Consider the following 17632-nt stretch of genomic DNA (forward strand, 5'->3'; position numbering starts at 1 on the left):
AGACTCCATTAAGAAAAACAATACTACAACTCCAAAAATGCAATGCAACATTCTGGCAAATGAAGAGACATCCCTCACTAAGGCAAAAGTGAGGGGAAATTACTTTCACAGGACTACATTACCCATAAACCAAAATGTGTACAGAGCCTAGGAAAATGGGCGCACGCCTATGTTGCCAATCTCTTTCTACCCTTGCTCTGCGTGTTCCATCCTGCAGTGGAGTAACTTTAGGGTCCCTGAAAAATATCAGAAAAAGTGAGCAGAGGAGGCACCATTGTTGCCAAATTAAAAGGCTACACACAGAATAGGAGGCGGGAAAGCCAGCAACCTACTTCCTGTAGGTGCGCCTCTTTCTTCTTCGACGACAGATGCAGGTGCCGATCCAACATCGAGTAAAACTTTTCGCTGTCCTTGTCAAACTTTTTCTTTCTTTCCTAGTAGAAAAAGAACAATGGAAGCTGAATTAAAACCGTGTATTTTTGGTGTTTTGTAGGTCGTGTGTCTTCCAGTAACACAATAATAATTCACAAATGGTGCAAAATATTTAAACTATAGGAACACATCACCTACAATGTGCAGCTGCCAACCCATTACCCCAATAAACTGCAATAATATGACAAATTGAAGTGCTTTCACAAATGTGTTACAGAAATGACTTCCCTTTCTGTACCAGCACATTCCTTACATTTCTCTTCTCTGTATCTCCTACAGTTTGCCAAACTAGTGGACTTTCTGCTTTTGGAAGTTTATGTTTCTTCCAACCCTGGCCCCTCTCGTGGTCCACTATTTTTCTTTCCAAGTTGAGGGGGACACTGCTCCAGAGTGTCATTGGTTTGGCACAAATTATTATTCTTATTATGGTATTTATTGAGCGCGGACCTAGCTCTGAGAAGCAACAGAGCGCCTTACAGAGCTATACAGCACTACAGATGCATAACGGAGCGCCTTACAGAGCTATACAGCAATACAGATGCATAACGGAGCGCCTTACAGAGCTATACAGCAATACAGATGCATAACGGAGCGCCTTACAGAGCTATACAGCAATACAGATGCATAACGGAGCGCCTTACAGAGCTATACAGCAATACAGATGCATAACGGAGCGCCTTACAGAGCTATACAGCACTACAGATGCATAACGGAGCGCCTTACAGAGGTATACAGCACTACAGATGCATAACGGAGCGCCTTACAGAGCTATACAGCAATACAGATGCATAACGGAGCGCCTTACAGAGCTATACAGCAATACAGATGCATAACGGAGCGCCTTACAGAGCTATACAGCAATACAGATGCATAACGGAGCGCCTTACAGAGCTATACAGCAATACAGATGCATAACGGAGCGCCTTACAGAGCTATACAGCACTACAGATGCATAACGGAGCGCCTTACAGAGGTATACAGCACTACAGATGCATAACGGAGCGCCTTACAGAGCTATACAGCAATACAGATGCATAACGGAGCGCCTTACAGAGCTATACAGCAATACAGATGCATAACGGAGCGCCTTACAGAGCTATACAGCAATACAGATGCATAACGGAGCGCCTTACAGAGCTATACAGCAATACAGATGCATAACGGAGCGCCTTACAGAGCTATACAGCAATACAGATGCATAACGGAGCGCCTTACAGAGCTATACAGCACTACAGATGCATAACGGAGCGCCTTACAGAGGTATACAGCACTACAGATGCATAACGGAGCGCCTTACAGAGCTATACAGCAATACAGATGCATAACGGAGCGCCTTACAGAGCTATACAGCAATACAGATGCATAACGGAGCGCCTTACAGAGCTATACAGCACTACAGATGCATAACGGAGCGCCTTACAGAGGTATACAGCACTACAGATGCATAACGGAGCGCCTTAAAGAGGTATACAGCACTACAGATGCATAACGGAGCGCCTTACAGAGGTATACAGCACTACAGATACATAACGGAGCGCCTTACAGAGGTATACAGCAGAACAGATATACAGCGGGGGGATACAGAGGGACACAGAGGTGGGGTACAGCTGTACCGGGTGGCGGGAGGACAAGGGCAGGCGGCATCTAGCGCGTCAGGCATTGCTTTTTGAGCATTCCAGGCCACCAGACTACACATTGACACTCTTCAGTATTTTGGACATGCAGGTTGTCCTATTATAAATTGTCATGGGTGAAGTTTATGTATTAATAGCATGCCTATTGAAAGGATTTTTTTAAAATAATGTTTTATTTGATTCATAGAATGTGTGCAAGTGATGTCCTTTAATATAAGGCGACCCTCACTTGTCGCTAGCAAAAAAGGGAACCTATAATGTTATATATGATATCATTTTTATTCATCGCTGTAGTCATTTGGCATACATTCACTACGAAAACCATGTTTACCCTCGCCTGGGATTGCGATTTACTAAACCTCCGAATAAATCCACAAAAACTACCGAAAGGTCAGTCTGGTTCACTAGAAAAGAATAGTTATGTATTTCACTGGAGAAATTTCAGGTGGAAAGAACATTTTAACTGAGCAATTGTCCAAACCCATTTTCTCCTAAAACGTCGACATTCTCCATCCAACCCATTCGTTTCCATGCACACTTGTTCTCTTGAACGCCCCACCGACCTCATTTGCACCCCGATCTGTTAGGGCTCAAGTTGAGCAGTATTTTAAACAATCTAGGTGACACCTTTTCCGTTTCTGCTGACACACCCATGATATCAAGGACACGGCACTCGACACTCACTCCAGATGCGGTCTGTCAGCAGTTGATGGTCAACCGGCCCGAGCATGGAGTGCAACTAAACAAACATGGGGGGCCAGAGGGGCTATCCCAAGAATGATTGGAGAGGGGCTATCTACACAGACTGTTGGGTGAGGAGTAAACTTACTTGTGCTGGGGCATCTACCTTCTTTACTCATTCTAAAGAGACTCTTCTGGTATGGCTTCAATGTTAAAAGCAGTTAACTCTCTCCATCACCTCAGAAACCAGACCCTTAAGGACAGCGGTGAGAATGAATGGTCTCCTGTCCCCTTTTACCCTGCCAAACACTCCCTGCTGAAACCCCCTCACCATTCCAGTTGCCTAAAAGTGTATGCATACGAAAACCGGTGCTAACAATGAAATGTTTTACCGTAGTAAGTGCCAGGTCTCTTAACAGTGCAGCCCCAGGCACTGTGTATCATCCGTGCCAGCCGACGGTCCTGTGGGTGAGCCAGGCCAAGACAACATAACCCTCAATTGTGGGGTTGGGGGTTGAAGCCTCATTTGCCCAATAGCCGTTGCGCCACTGGTCGAGGCATCCGCTCGATGTAGATTTGCACATGTGGCGCGATCTCAGGTGTACGGGGCTTCATGTATTAGGTGGAAGTTCTGCTGTGTGAGGCACATGACTATTGTCATGACCCGAGAGTCCACGCAATTAGAGACCATGTGGCCTTGCACGGCCCTTCCCACCTTGAGTTGAACCTTACCGGGTTACCAAATGAACGGAGTTGAGGCTGTCACACACGGAACAACATTGAGGAGTCATTGAGGAGTCATGATCGTTGTTTAAGGCGCAGTAGAGGAGACAAACCCTAATTCAGAGGATGAAGTGGACCGGTCCTTAGCGGGAGGCACATAACATGATTTAACTGTGAACAAGTCGGAACAGTTAGAGAAATTCGGGATATTTAGTAAACCAGCACATTCAAGAATTGGATAAGACTGTCCATCCAGTTTATTAGGATTTTTGGCCACCAATGAAACACGTGTGGATCTGTGATTAACAGACAGGATGAACTGTGATTATGTTTAGACTCGACTAGTCCCAGGATTTCTGTTTCAACTTGTGATTTAGTTGAAAGAATACAATTCTTACTGTTCACGTGATAGAAAGGTTGAGAACATGTCAATAGATGTTTGTGAAGTCTTTCTCCTTCTTGTACATTATGAATTGTAAACACTAAGGCCCATCTTGTGTTGCTCTGTCTCCCAGATCTAACATGCAACAATGTGTTCTTACAGTATCTCTGGTCAAGAGAATCTAAATTCCACTCCGCCTCCGAGCCTTTCAATGCGGCTTTGTCACTGTGCTTTAAGAACTGGCAAATCTCAGCTTGCAGTGGGTCCTTTCAATGTGGCTTTTTCTCTGTGCCTTAAAAACTGGCAAATTCCAGCATGCAGTGGCTGTTGTCAATACATCTTTCATAATGCACTTTACAAAATTGCATTGTAAATCCCAGCATGCAGTGGATCTTGTCGATATGTCTTTCACAGTGTGCTCTCGGTACTTGCATTGTAAATTCCAGCATGCAGTGGCTGTTGTTAATACGTCTTGAAGAGAGGATCCCTGGAATGCCCCTCCTCACCCCCAGGAACATGATAGCCCGAAGAGTTAAAAATGCACAAAGCAACTCACTATTCAGACAGTCCCCAGGGTTCTACGTTATTTTGCCACAGGTTTTTTCGTCACAGGACTTTTCATCGCTGTTTTTTTATCGAAACAAACTCATTTTTTTTTTTTTTTTGGAGTCGTTACCCCCATAAACCCCCCATTTTTTTTTAATTATTCCCTTTCATCCACAAATATTTATTTAATTTTTAAACCCCCCCCAAAAAAAAAAGATGATTTTTTTTTCGATAAAAAAACGGCCATGAAAAGTCCTGCGACGAAAAATCCTGCGGCAAAAGAACTGTATACCGTCCCAAGGAGGGCCTGTGACATCTACATATGTAGACAGATATTCTCTTAGACAGCCATTCAAACCTTATACAATCAATGTTTTTATGGATACAGGTGCTTCAACACTGGTCATGGACCCAAACGCCTCGATGGACGACGTTGACTAAAACCAAAATTGACTGACCTCATTAGTGACACAACGACATAGCCGCGTTACCCATGAATTAATCTTGCTGCCATGCAGGAAGTGACACGAACATACTCGTGCACACACGAAGAACATGCTTACAGAGTTCTGTAGATAGAGGACAGATACATATACATACCGTCAAAAGCTTTTGTTATTTTTCTCATTAGCCAAGTGCAGAAACGCTGTACGCAAGGGAAACTAAGAGATGCAGAGCAAGCTAAAATATGGAACTACAGGATCATGTAAGGAGCCTGGAAGGACCAAATACTACTAATCTATGGGAAACATAGCATAGTATAGATAAGTAGAAATCATAGTATAAGTATAATGAGGATTACATGAGGCCACAAGAATCAGGACATGGGAAAGCAGAACCAGGCTGCACAGAACAGCAGGCCACGGCTCGCAGCCAAAGTCAGAGACAAACAGCACATTCCAAACCTAAAACAACAAGAGGCCAACTGTAGAAAAATGTCATAAATCCTCATAAATTGCAGACCAGGAGAGCTTGATTACGTGGTCCTCAACCAAGTGATGCAGCCGAGCTGCGGTGGGAAGACGAATAGTTCTCAGCAACAAAGACATGAAGTGAAACATGGAATCGTTAACAACGTTGCAATGCTGAGGGCACGCCCACAGGCAAAAGTGGTACTACTAACAGTTTCATTGGGAACACATAGTCATTCTCATCACCTTGGGAAGGTGCACAGAGCGCTGAGAACAGAGCTGGCTCATAGTCCTCGGGAGACCAGCTCCACCCAATCAGGTAACAGAAATCCAGAATGGCAGAGGGCAAGGGCCAATGTTAATCCTAATACTCTGCAACAATGTCATAGATAGTTTCTCGGGGAAGGGACAGGCTGGCCACCTGACATGTGAGGGTAAGTCATCGGTTTCCTTTAAATTGAAACCGATCTCTAGAAATGCTTATGCCTCCTTCTCGCAATGAGCTACTGACACTCATACCTGAATGCCTCATGAACGTAAGCGGTGCGCTGCCCAAATGGATAGAGCCAAGGCTTGGCTGCAAGAAATCTGGCCACCAGTCTTGGGCGCATGTGTCTCCTGTGCACATCTGGGAGGTTCATGGATGAATCATTCTCTTTGCTTCCACAAATCTCTCAAGTCAAGAAAACAGGATTTGTATTTGTTAAGGTACTGCTGGGATACAGACACCACCTCCCTCCAGCCTTGTCCCTTCACTGGCTACGTGTACATCAGTGTATGGTAGTCAATTCTCAAGCCATCTTACCACATATATTTTGCATTTTGAAAGCGCTCACACAGCCCGCGGGCATCAATGCGCTGTTACAGGAATGGTTGCGTAATTGTTTATTTTTTTTTGTTTGTTTTAGTTGTGTATTTAGAACGCATTTAAATACCCAGAGGTTTCTAAGCCCGGACCCGGGGATCGAACCTGTGTTGCTTCGTGTCGTCTTGCTTCCAAGGCGAAAACGTTGCCGCTGAGCTATCCTCCTTGGACGCCATGCCTTGAATCAGCCAGACATCCTATTGCTACTTTCTTACTTGCCCTCTGCCTTGGTCTCAGGTTCGGCTCTTAGTCACTGCTTTACTGAACGCATTGCCTTTGGCGCCGAGATCCAATTAGATCCATTCAGGGCCTGATCTTGGTGGAGCCTTGATTCTATGTTTCTGGCAGTTTTTGTTTTAGACACTTTTGTCATAGTGATCAATTTAGATCACTTCCAAAGCTGCCTTTAAAACTGGTGATTAGATCATTAATGCTTTGCTCCACCAATTTTCCTCGCATTGGAACAAATTTACATATGACAACCGCATTTTCTGGGCATCATTTTTGCATGCATGAGACCTGTCACCACCACAGAAGTTCAGACCTGTGGCATGGTCTCCATCAAACACACCGGAATCCTGGTGGCCTTACGCCTGAGCTACTTGCACAAACCCCTCTACATCCATTTAAGGGAGGTCTCTGCATCTGTGAGAATCTGTGGTTTATATAATAAATCTGAGACCCCTGTGAATCCCAGAAAGCAAAAAGTAGAGCTCCCAGTTACCGGAAGCTGGAAGAAAACCACGCGAGGCCAGGAAAAGCGCTGCATGCAAAGAACTGGCGAGGTACACTAACATCGGCCCACGTGCTGGATACACCATTCAAGTCCTTCCCTGACCTGGCTAAACGGCATGTACTGCAGCAGAGGGCACCCAGGACACACTGGGAAAAACCTTTGGGTGATGGAAGACCCAGACCACTCTGAATGGAGGCTACAGTGGGAGCAAAAGTAAAAGATGGAGTGACCAAATTTTACACATAGAAAAGTGCTGCGAGACAACACCTAAGATAGCAACAAGCCTGGTCTCCGCCACCATGCCCCAACGTGTGACGCCAATATACAACTGCCTTCCACTATGGGGAAACCCATACTTAGGATCTTCCTGGAGAAGGTCTTCTGAACCGCCATCAGAAGCCAAAAATCAATTTCAGACACCAGCATCAGCTAGGGAGGCGAGGCCCTGTGACTGTCAGGGCACAGCAGGGAAAACACATTAGGAGAATGACTAGAGTCAGTCATATAGTGGGCAGATGTTTCTCACATAGGAGAGTCTAGGTGCACTTAGAGAGGTGGTGTGGGTGCTTGTGAATTGGTGCTGGAAGCTATTTCCTTAACATAGAGTGAATCCAGGAACCTGAAATCTTCCCAAGCCAAGATGGAGAACACAATTCTGGAAAAGGATTGGAGGAAGGATAGTGTGAGGTAGTTTGGAATCTTTAGGACGATTCTAAACTGCCTTTCATCCTAGATCATGCCAAGAGAGCTCGCATGTGCTCACAGCTCGTGAGGAAAACATTGAAAATAAGGAAGTTTGAATCGCAGGGTTGTGGAGACAGACACCAGTAAGGGAATCGGAAACCAGACCAAGTGAAATTTCGAGTTCATCACACGGAAATTGTGGGCTGTAGATATAGTTTTTATGGGAAGCACAAAAGTCAGTCGTCACTTGTATTACAGTTCTTCTTAAGCCTTATGCAAAACAAGTTCAGCAAGTGTAAATTAAAACGGAACGTTTTTTAAAGTAACTGAAAAACCTTAAACAGTTTTTAACGCACTACGCGAGGAAGGTGTAGAGGAAGGTGTCAGTCATTTCCTTGGATTGTATTGGGTACTGCACGAAACTTTTAGAGGAGAGGACCTCTTCATGCGCTAGTGCGTCGTAGTGAGCCACCAGAAGGCGTCGTGGGCAGCTTGCAGCAACCTAGTTCAGCGCTCGCACGCACAGAGACTCCTTCAGGAGAAATAAAAATGTAATGCATGGGGAGCATACGAACAACACAAAGAATAACTTAATTTAAGCTTGGGTTGCGCATTGACTAAAAACTGAAGAATTGAAATGACAGCACAGTGGCAGTAAATTGAGAAGAAAAGTGTAGTTTGTAAATAAAAACACTGCAAACATTGTTGAGGACAGGTATTCTCAGCAACAAGGAGCAGGAAGAAGATGATTTCAGAACATTTGACTATCGCCAGAGAGTGAATAATTTCTTCGCCTTCAAGCGTTCAGCGGAGGAAACCAAGTGCTTAGAGAGAGAGATTAAATATATTATTAAAACTAAGAACATTTCAAAATGATCGCCCTAAAGGGTTCCTATGTGTGTTGTAGATCCTGATATTCCCATCTTAGAAGACTGAGGCAGCAGTTGAGGAAGAAGAATTCTGAATCACTGAGCTGGGAGCAGAGAATCCGGAAGTGTATTATTTGATCCCAATCCCCTTTCCCCGCAGAGGTCTCTATCCGACAGTGTAGTTTCATACAGAGGCTTGACAGTTCTGAAGGGGTTAGTGGGGCGCCCATCTTCATCCTCCCCAGGGCAGGTAAACTGGGTCCTGACAGAGACCCATATCCAGTGGAGAATCCGCAGCTTCTCCACTTCAAGTCATCCTGGACACCTGCCAACCTGGGAAGCTATGAAGAGCTGGCAAGCAACAGCTCTCGTGGGAAGATTGTCCAGAGCCCCTGAAGGTTGACTAGGAGTTGCACACAAAAATGGCAGAAGTAAGTATTTTTTTACGTGGGACCTTCAAGGGCCCCATACTTGAGGTGGAGCAGGGACTTGAAGGCTAAAAAATACATTCTGGGCTAGAGCTTAGTTCACTGATCCATCTGAAATATGGTTATACATGAGAGAAAACATATGCAGTATAATTAAGGAAGGCTTGGGGGACCCTTCTGGGGAAACTAAAAAGAGAGGTCTGTGATAAGGCTGGGTGTGCATTATCTCCTGCTTCTTAATGGTTCTCTATGTTTGAAAAGACATTGAAAAGACCAGGATGTTGAAACATCTGGGAGTTTGCAGACCAAAGACTACGTAGAGTTGGTGCTAGAAGCCGTGCAAGTAAACATCAGAACAGAAGAGGAAGGGGGAACGCTCCTCCCGATAGAGACAGAATGGGAGGGGACCGCACCAACCTCTTCAGTGAAGAGATTACTGGAAGGGCAGGAGGTATGTGATGTAGTGCCCGGTCTAATCACGTTGGTGGATGATTGGTTCAGCAAGCGGGTCGGGTTCTGCCAAACATTATGTGATGCTGGGTCCAAGGCTATCCCCACCATGGAAGCATGTATGGATGCCAGGGCCACGTCGCAGTGTAACCACAGTTAGTCCGGCCCCTTTGAGATAATCAATGAGCCGCAGAGCCGGCAGCAACTGTACTCTCGGCTCCCCTAGCACCGGGTGCAAAAACCACACAAAAATACCCAAAGAAAGAGGGGAACCTGAGCTAGGCCAGGCTATCTCAGATGTAATCAGCTGGTGCCTGTGATAGTGACATAACGACAATATGGCAGCCATGTTTCTTGAAGCAGTGGTCCAGCACAAAACAGAAACCCACACAGGCCAAGAAAACTATAGCTCCCTAGTGCCATGTACCAAACCAGTATCCCTGAGTTCCCTACACCCAAAATAAGGCTTGAGGTTAGGGCCAGGGTGTGTCAGTGTTACCACCCAAGGGGAGGGATGAGCCACTCCCAGGTCCCACGCTGGCGCTGTAAGCAATCCCCAGAGATGGAGCCCAGCAGCCAATCCCCTTCCCCTCTACCACACCGGAGTCCCATTACACCAGATGAAGGATGGGAAGAGGGTCCTAAGCAAAGCCCTATACAAATTAAGGGCTGAGGCAGTATTTGGTGGAGCCAGAAGAAGGGTGCAAGGGTGCAAGGGTGCATTCAGAATGGGCCAAGGAGGTGCCGAGAAGGAATTGAAGAAGGCGGTGGAGCAGGAGCTAGAGAGAGGTGACTGGAGCAGGGTCCTTAGGGCTTGGGGGAAGGCAGGAGATAGGAGGCTGGAAGAGAGAGCCAGAAAAGTGGGCAAGGAGGATACAAGATGTTACAGGTGGCACCCACGAGGCTGGGTAATGACAGGCCCTGAAGCTGGGGCATTAAAAGTTGTAAAGTGTCAACAATATTGTGGTTCTCCCAAAAAGTCTTAAGCTGGGTCATGACCACTTACTTGTGAACTTTTGATTGTTATATTAGGTCCAAAATGGGTCCGTAGTTGTTCAAGACATCTGTGCACTGTGATCACAGCCTCTTTCAATGAGACCCGTATATTCCAAGATGTTAAAAGAAATTCATAACGTTTGAAACTAAAGGGGTAAGAAATTCAACATGTCGTTAACTGTTAAGGCAGGTCGAACTTCAAGCGTACGTGTTAAGTAAAGTGTTTTTAGAATCTGGGGGCTGTCGACAGCTAAGTAGTTTTTTAAATTGGTCAGAAACCAGGAGATATTTTCCTATACTTGGTGTGTGGGCCAGAACCTTAGCATGGGGGTGTGTAGGGTTGGGTACATCTCAGGCTCTGAAATAGTCTAACGAAATGATCTGTGCAAGTCACTGGCCAGGTGGCCTCATAATGTAGCCCTACAGTGCTGGAGAATATTTGAGCAAGATGGTAGCCCTTTAATGTGGAAGGATTGGTTGGTGCCATAAGTGTATGTTAAGTCATTCCATTTGGCGTTGCCTCCATTTTCTGAATAATTAGCACACATGTTATATAACCTGCCAAAAGCATAAGGAGACTGATAAGAAGACTTAGAAATTGTGCCAGGTCTTCAAAACAAGATGCAATAGATCCAGGTATGTGGTAAAGTGGCGCAATCCTAATAGATACATTAATCACAATTAATAATAACAAACGATAGCTATAATAAAGTTGTATATATAATAATAATAATAATAATAATAATAATAATAATAATAATAATAATCAGAAGACCAATAATAAGACAATTCCCATTTATATATGGGACATAGGAAATCATATTATCTCTTGGTGCCTAAATAGTGGGTGCTACTATCAACCAACTCAGTGGTATTTGTTATCAACTGTTTTATGGACCTCAAAGAATGACATGTTTGATCCATGGCTAGAAACGTATACAGATGTCAGCAGCAGGCACTCGATCAACAGAGGTGTCCCTACTGGGGTTACGGGGCTCCTCATAGAGCCTGCCACTGTGGCTCAGACGTGTACAGGCAGGTGAATATTCTTAGTCTCTCAGTGGGATTTTGTGATGGTGGGTCTGTGTGTGGAGTGGAGCTTCAGTATGGTCAACAATGAATGTCAAGCAGAGGACCAGACAAAAACGAGGTGCCCATGAACACATAACACAAAGGTTGTGGGTTGCATTAACAAATGCAGTACAGACGCAAAAGGGTCTGTAAACCTGTTGCAAACCACTTTGCCAATAGGTTTCTCTCTGCTGCGTAAGGAGTCAACGCCAGAGCTCTTCATAGGGTGAATATGGGGTTCAATATTAAAATAAGCAGGACTGCGTTACACTCTTAATTGGTGCACTACTTAGTAAAACCGTTTTCACGATTCGGAAGCTTTGCTTTTTGCAAGTAAAGCATTCCCTTTCCTTTGAGTTAATGGGGTCTTGGCATCTAATCCAGTCTCTTGCGTTACTGCAGATCAGGGTGGCACTAACACAATGTGTAAGAGTGTGTGCTCTTCCTCCAGAATGGCAGTGTCAGAGTCTACAGAGAGTGCCTTCCCTGCTGTGACAATGGCCTCATCACTGCAGCCTTCACCGTCTAAAACACTGGCACAAAGCCTAAAATCCAGGTTAAAAATGGAATATACACATTGAAGAAGTCAGATGAATTATACTAGACATTTTGTCAGAGCTAAAAACAAGTTATTTTCATACTAACTACTCTATGAAAACTCAAATCTGCATCTACTCTATATCCCCCCACTTCTACCTTACAGCAACATGGTGGTTGTCTCTCCATGGACCTTACTCCCCTTTCAGTTTCTTCTTCTAGTCTACAAAGCTATCAATGGTCCTGCTCCTCAGAACTTGTATGATTGTATCTCCGTTAACTCATAGTAGTGTTCCCTCTGCACTCACCCTCGTTGTCCAATGCAGCACCATCTCTCTCCTCGCTTTAGCTTTTTCGCCCTCCTCGGCCGTACCACTGAAACCCACTGCCGATCACAAACAAAGCCAGGCAAACTGTGGATTTACATAGGCATGTCTCGCTGACCTTCATGAGAACATTATTCCTTCTATACCTGCTACAGAACTTCGCTCTTTCAACCATCGTCTCCTTGCTCTGCTGTTTATGAAGGCAACTGTTGGTGGTAGCGCTTTCTCAGTTGTGGCTCTGCCTTCTGGGACACCGTCCCCCTGACTTTAAGGTTGCTGAAAAACCATTCGAAGTTTTGAAAGACTCCTAAACTTTTCTCTACCTCAAACAGTTAGTAAAATAGTTCTGCAATTGCTGTTCTTTTACATCTTCTTTTTTGTCTCCCTTGGGGTTTTCCAGACTGCTGCGCAAAGACACCTTCGGGTGGTAGTGCGCTATATAAGATACGTTAACATAACACAACATAATGAACGGAGGATAGCACAGGGGCAAGCAACGTGCTGGTGTTGGAAGCAAGAGGTTCGATTCCCGGATTCCCGGATCTGCGCTTAGAAACTGAACTCGGGTATGGTATTAGGCGCGTTATAAAAAAACAATTAAATAAATAAATTAAATAATAGGGCTAGGCGGGCCATTACAAGGCAGTACAGCCTGCCCAGGAGGACAATTTCATTAAAAACACCCATGTTGTGCAGCTCAAACCTCTGGAGGCATTGAAAATAAAGGAAGGAGAGTGAAGGCTGAGCCCATGGGTTGACATAACCTGGGCACCCGCAAACAGAGCTAAGAGCTGCGGCACCTCACGTTAGCAGAGACAACAGGAAGACGGCCAAAGTGGGAATGACACGCACGGTGGGTCAATTTACAATCTGGAGAACTAGGAGGGTAGAGCCTGAAGAGGCGCACGCTGGAGGAACTGGCACCCCTGGGCACAGAGGCAGAAATGGAACACAGGGAACTCAGGATTGTCCCTACGCTTAATGCCCTGTTAGTTTCCTCAATTTTCAGGGCAGTGCATGGGTAGAGCAGATGGTGTGTCTCTTATTAATTGTAATTGTATTGCCCATAACTGTGGTCCCCGTGACAATTAAATTACCTCTAGGCGTTTCAGTAACCAGTACTATGTTTACACCCCCGAAGAGGTAGGCATTTAACCAATTATGGAAGGATGAACATGGATTGTGCAGGCTTGTGGGATGTTTTTACCCATGCATCCAAGCCCTACAATAGAACTGTGCAGTACTGGCATGGAAAACATCATGATGGCCAGAACTCCCCAGAGAGTGCACAGGGAAAACATGAAGAATAGGCTTCCACCCATTTTTGCCTATGTTGTCAGCACAGGAAGGCACTGCCTAACCACCATTGGGCTACACACACAGTAGCCTGAAACCATTGGGAATGGCAATGCTGATTGTCAAAACCAACCCAGAACTGTGGGGAATTCATTTTCTTAATCCCATAAATGGTTGCATTACCAGTACTCACCACTATCAGAAAGCCGGCGTTTTAAAACCACCAGACTTTTGTGTAAAACTGAACAAATGAAACAAAACCAGACCAAGGAAAGACTTGCTAAGAGGTGGATACAATGTAAAACTATATTCTGAAATGACTTGAAGGAAGTAATTATTTAATGTATATGTAAAAATTGTAAGTGATTTAAACTGGGAACAAAAAGTGACATTTAGTTGAAACCTGGCTTAATGAAACTGGATTCTGCCTGACAACTACCCCCGACAGGAGTTGAAACTGGATCAACAGCTGTGTTCCCTGCCAGGCCTGGCTGCATCCTGAGGTCACATGGCCCTGTTTATTGAAAGGGGAGTGGCAGCTGGGGACTACAGGGAGTTGAACAAAGGCCTGTCCTGGACTCAGGCAAATGTTATATTGGGGGCGTCGTAAAAGTGGCTTCGTCTTAGGGGAAACTGGGAGGGGCAGTGCCTCTGCTAGCAGCCGAGCTTGGGGGAAGTGGATAAACCAGTTATTCCACCCTGTGATGTGGGAAGCCACACCCCTTATTGACCAGAGCATAATTTTAAAAAGATAGATAACTCATAGTGCGGACTTGTCAGAATTATATAAGTAATATCATTATTTTTGTGATTTTTCTGTGAACATTTTAAGAGGCGTTGGGACCTTGTGGTGTATTCTGGGGGGTTGCTAGCGGAAAATAGGGTCTCACTCCAAATGTATGCATGTTAAAAATCTGACACTTTATCATCTGTAACCCATATCCCTGGTGCACATTTGTGTAAAATCTGGAAAGGTTTAGAGGTTGTTATCTGGATGAAAAGGGGAGAATTCTGTCATCAGTGGACACAACATCGTACAGAGACAGGGATCGGATGGTTTGGTGCTACAGAAAATATGTTAACTGGACCTATAATATTAGAAAAATGGTGCATAGATAAATATGTATTTGGGTCAGAAATAGATTTGTGTGCAATCTGACAAGGGGAGATTCCTCTGACCATAAAACCTACAGCATCACTCTGACTCACATTTCCTTCCCCCAATCAAGGGAGAGAGGAGGAATTGGCCAATGATAAGTGAGAGGGGCAGGTTTAGTTATGACCAACGCACACACCCACTTTCCAAAACACATAAAAAGAGACTGCTGGGACAGGTAGAGAGATTCAATTCCATTTGCTGCGGAGCATGCTGACTGACGACTTCACATCCAGAGATCCAGACTTCAAATCCATCAACCTCCAAAGACCAGAACTTTACTTCAGAACTTAAAGCAAGGGCCTAAACCCACAAACTGAGAACTCTTCTCAGCAGGCCTCAGCAACCTTAAAATCATTTGCAAACTCTTCCACAGCCGGGCGAGTTGTTCGAATTCTTTTGCCAAGAACAATTGCCAGAGACCAGACCAGAGATCCAGAGTGACCCAGACCGCTGTGAGCAGAACGAGAGAGCTGACCCAGATCACTGTGAAGTGCAGAGACCAGAACCGGAGTCCAGTCCAAAACCTGACCAGATCTGTGGCGAGGCCTATTTCAAATTTATATTGTGAGTACCTAGCAGAACTGTGCAGAACCAATCTCTTAGTTAAAATAATCTAATCCAAATTATGTTAACCTAAGCAGAACAGCCTCCTAGAAATCGTGTCATCTGTCATTTTTAAAGCTGCACGACTGTCACCTGTCAATTCTGCAGCTGCAAGCTGTCATCTGTCATTTTGAGTTTACTTTAAATCCGAAAAGCTACCTTTATTTAATCGTCCGTATTTCTGGAACCGTTTGGGCTAGGAACGGAATTGAACTTTCCTCTGAAAGCTTAGAATCTCAGCTTTCCAACGCACCTAGAACCTTATACTTTTTCCGCAATCACGATTTACGCACTCGCGAAATTTACCACGATTTGTGATTTTGGCTCAATTTCTCTCCACTTCTCAAAATAGCAGCTCCATTCTTTCTTTTGTTAAAATCCGTTTGCAACTTGGTAATAACTCATAGAGCATTGCTAAAGTGAGCCTGAACTAATACCAACACGCATCTCCCACTCACCCTGAATCTCTAGAGGGAATTAAAATCAGTTGGCACATTTTCCCATCCATTGCCATCACATTTAAAAAGCATTTTGGGCCTGTGTTTCAAACTCCTACCTGTTTCCTCTAAGCTTGCTGGGGGGGGAACTGAATTTCGTATTGTTTTTGATTGCATTCCTGAGAACTGTGTGCTCCTCTTTCCATCTCCTTCCATTTTCTTACATTGCATAGGGGAGGGGGTGAATTGCCAGAAAAAAAGTGATTATCTTATCTTTTGCTAAAATCATATCAAGTATTTCTGTACTGCATTTTATTCCTCATTGCTTTTCCCTTGAAATCATAAAAGTATTTTTGCTACTTTATCCATCCTATACTAACTCCTCATTGATTGTAAAGAAGTGTGCTAGTGCCAGATTACCCATTGTTGATCAACATCATATGTCTAAGTGTACTATCAGATATTAATTTATTATAAAGTGTGATATATATATATTGTTTAAGTTCTCAAATAAACCTTTTAAACTTGCAAAACAGAACTACTTCTTGGCTCAGTGGGGTCAGGGGGATTCTACGAGAGGAGTGTTATATAGGGGTAGTCATCCAGAACTCATGAACTGAACATAAAGATATATCAATAAGGGTTTCCATTCAGTATCCCAGACTAGGCATCGACTTAGCTGTAGTGTTGGATTGAATCCTCTTACAAATTGGGGGCTCGTAGCCGGGGATTCCGGATTAGATCTATCACTTGTGCAGATTAATACAGTGTGCTAACTGACAAGATACATACATCCGGTCGGATCACCACGCTGTGTTACGCTGTAAAGCACTCCTCAAAGGAATGCTCTAAGGAAACGGTCTGTTTTGCAAAAATAAAATACAAACTTCTGTAAGTCAGGAAGGAACTCAAATTCCAGAATGACGACACTGGTAGACATCAAAATAGCCAGAGAGCACTTCTTACATAAGCTATTTGTGAGAGGTGAGTGGACTCATCAGGACCAAACGGTCTGGTTGCAGGCAATCGCGCAACAGGTCACTGAAACAGGGTCAGATATATGGGGAGATCAGGGTCCCCTACATGTGGCCCTGAGTGAACTATATATGGCTTCTAAAGCCAAAGATGAACATAATAAGATTGCCAGGATAGCGGCATATTTGTATCTATATATGGGAGCCATGCAGGACAAATGTGCTGAAGGCCGAGATCTGGCAAATAGGCAACAGAGAAGGCGTTAATCTGATCTGATCTGGACTCTTCTGAGCAGAGGCTGCTCAGGAGCCAGGAGTCAGAAAAGGACAGCAGACAGTACATCACTAAAATAAAGGAGGATATGGATGTGCTGCAACAGGAAAAGGCAGACCAGGATACCAGATTTCTGGCCTTGCAGAAGGAGTACCAAGAAGGTTTGGAGTCCCTACTGCAGAGCCAGAAAAAGCTGGAGCAACAGTTAGACTTCAATAAGGCATGTGCCGAGCAGATAGTCACCCTGCAAAGCCACCTAGATAGGGAGAAGGCAGAGAGCAATAAACTGATTTTGAAAGACCTGGATACCCAGGCAGAGTTTGACCAGGAGCGCCAGAAAGCTGGTGCATTCCAAAGGCAAAGGGACGACCTGGCGGCACAGATGCAGGCTCTTAGTCAGGAAAGGGATACCTTAGGCCAGGAAGTCTGCCACTTAAAAAGGAAAATGGAAGAAAATCACCTGGCCCTCCAGGGACTGGGTGACCTCCAAAAAGAACACCAGAACTTGTTAGAGCACACCAGGAGGGTGGAGGAGGCTCTGGCAAGAAAGGAGCAGGCCAGTAGGGATGGGTCTGAGGAGGTAACCCTCCTGCAGCAGAGACTGGCCCAGTACTCCAG

General features: G+C 44.7%; 1 protein-coding gene across 1 annotated transcript in view; it reads right to left on the reverse strand.

Annotated features, from left to right (window-relative positions):
* Positions 1-17632, reverse strand: part of OPHN1 (oligophrenin 1) — a 733935-nt gene that overhangs the window by 308432 nt on the left and 407871 nt on the right. The window contains exon 5 of the mRNA XM_069612518.1: positions 333-434. Coding sequence (XP_069468619.1) covers positions 333-434 — 102 coding nt within the window. The remainder of the gene's footprint in view (positions 1-332; positions 435-17632) is intronic.

The sequence above is a fragment of the Ambystoma mexicanum genome, chromosome 5p (genome assembly GCF_040938575.1).
Source record: "Ambystoma mexicanum isolate Mex_15411 chromosome 5p, UKY_AmexF1_1, whole genome shotgun sequence".
NCBI lineage: Eukaryota > Metazoa > Chordata > Amphibia > Caudata > Ambystomatidae > Ambystoma > Ambystoma mexicanum.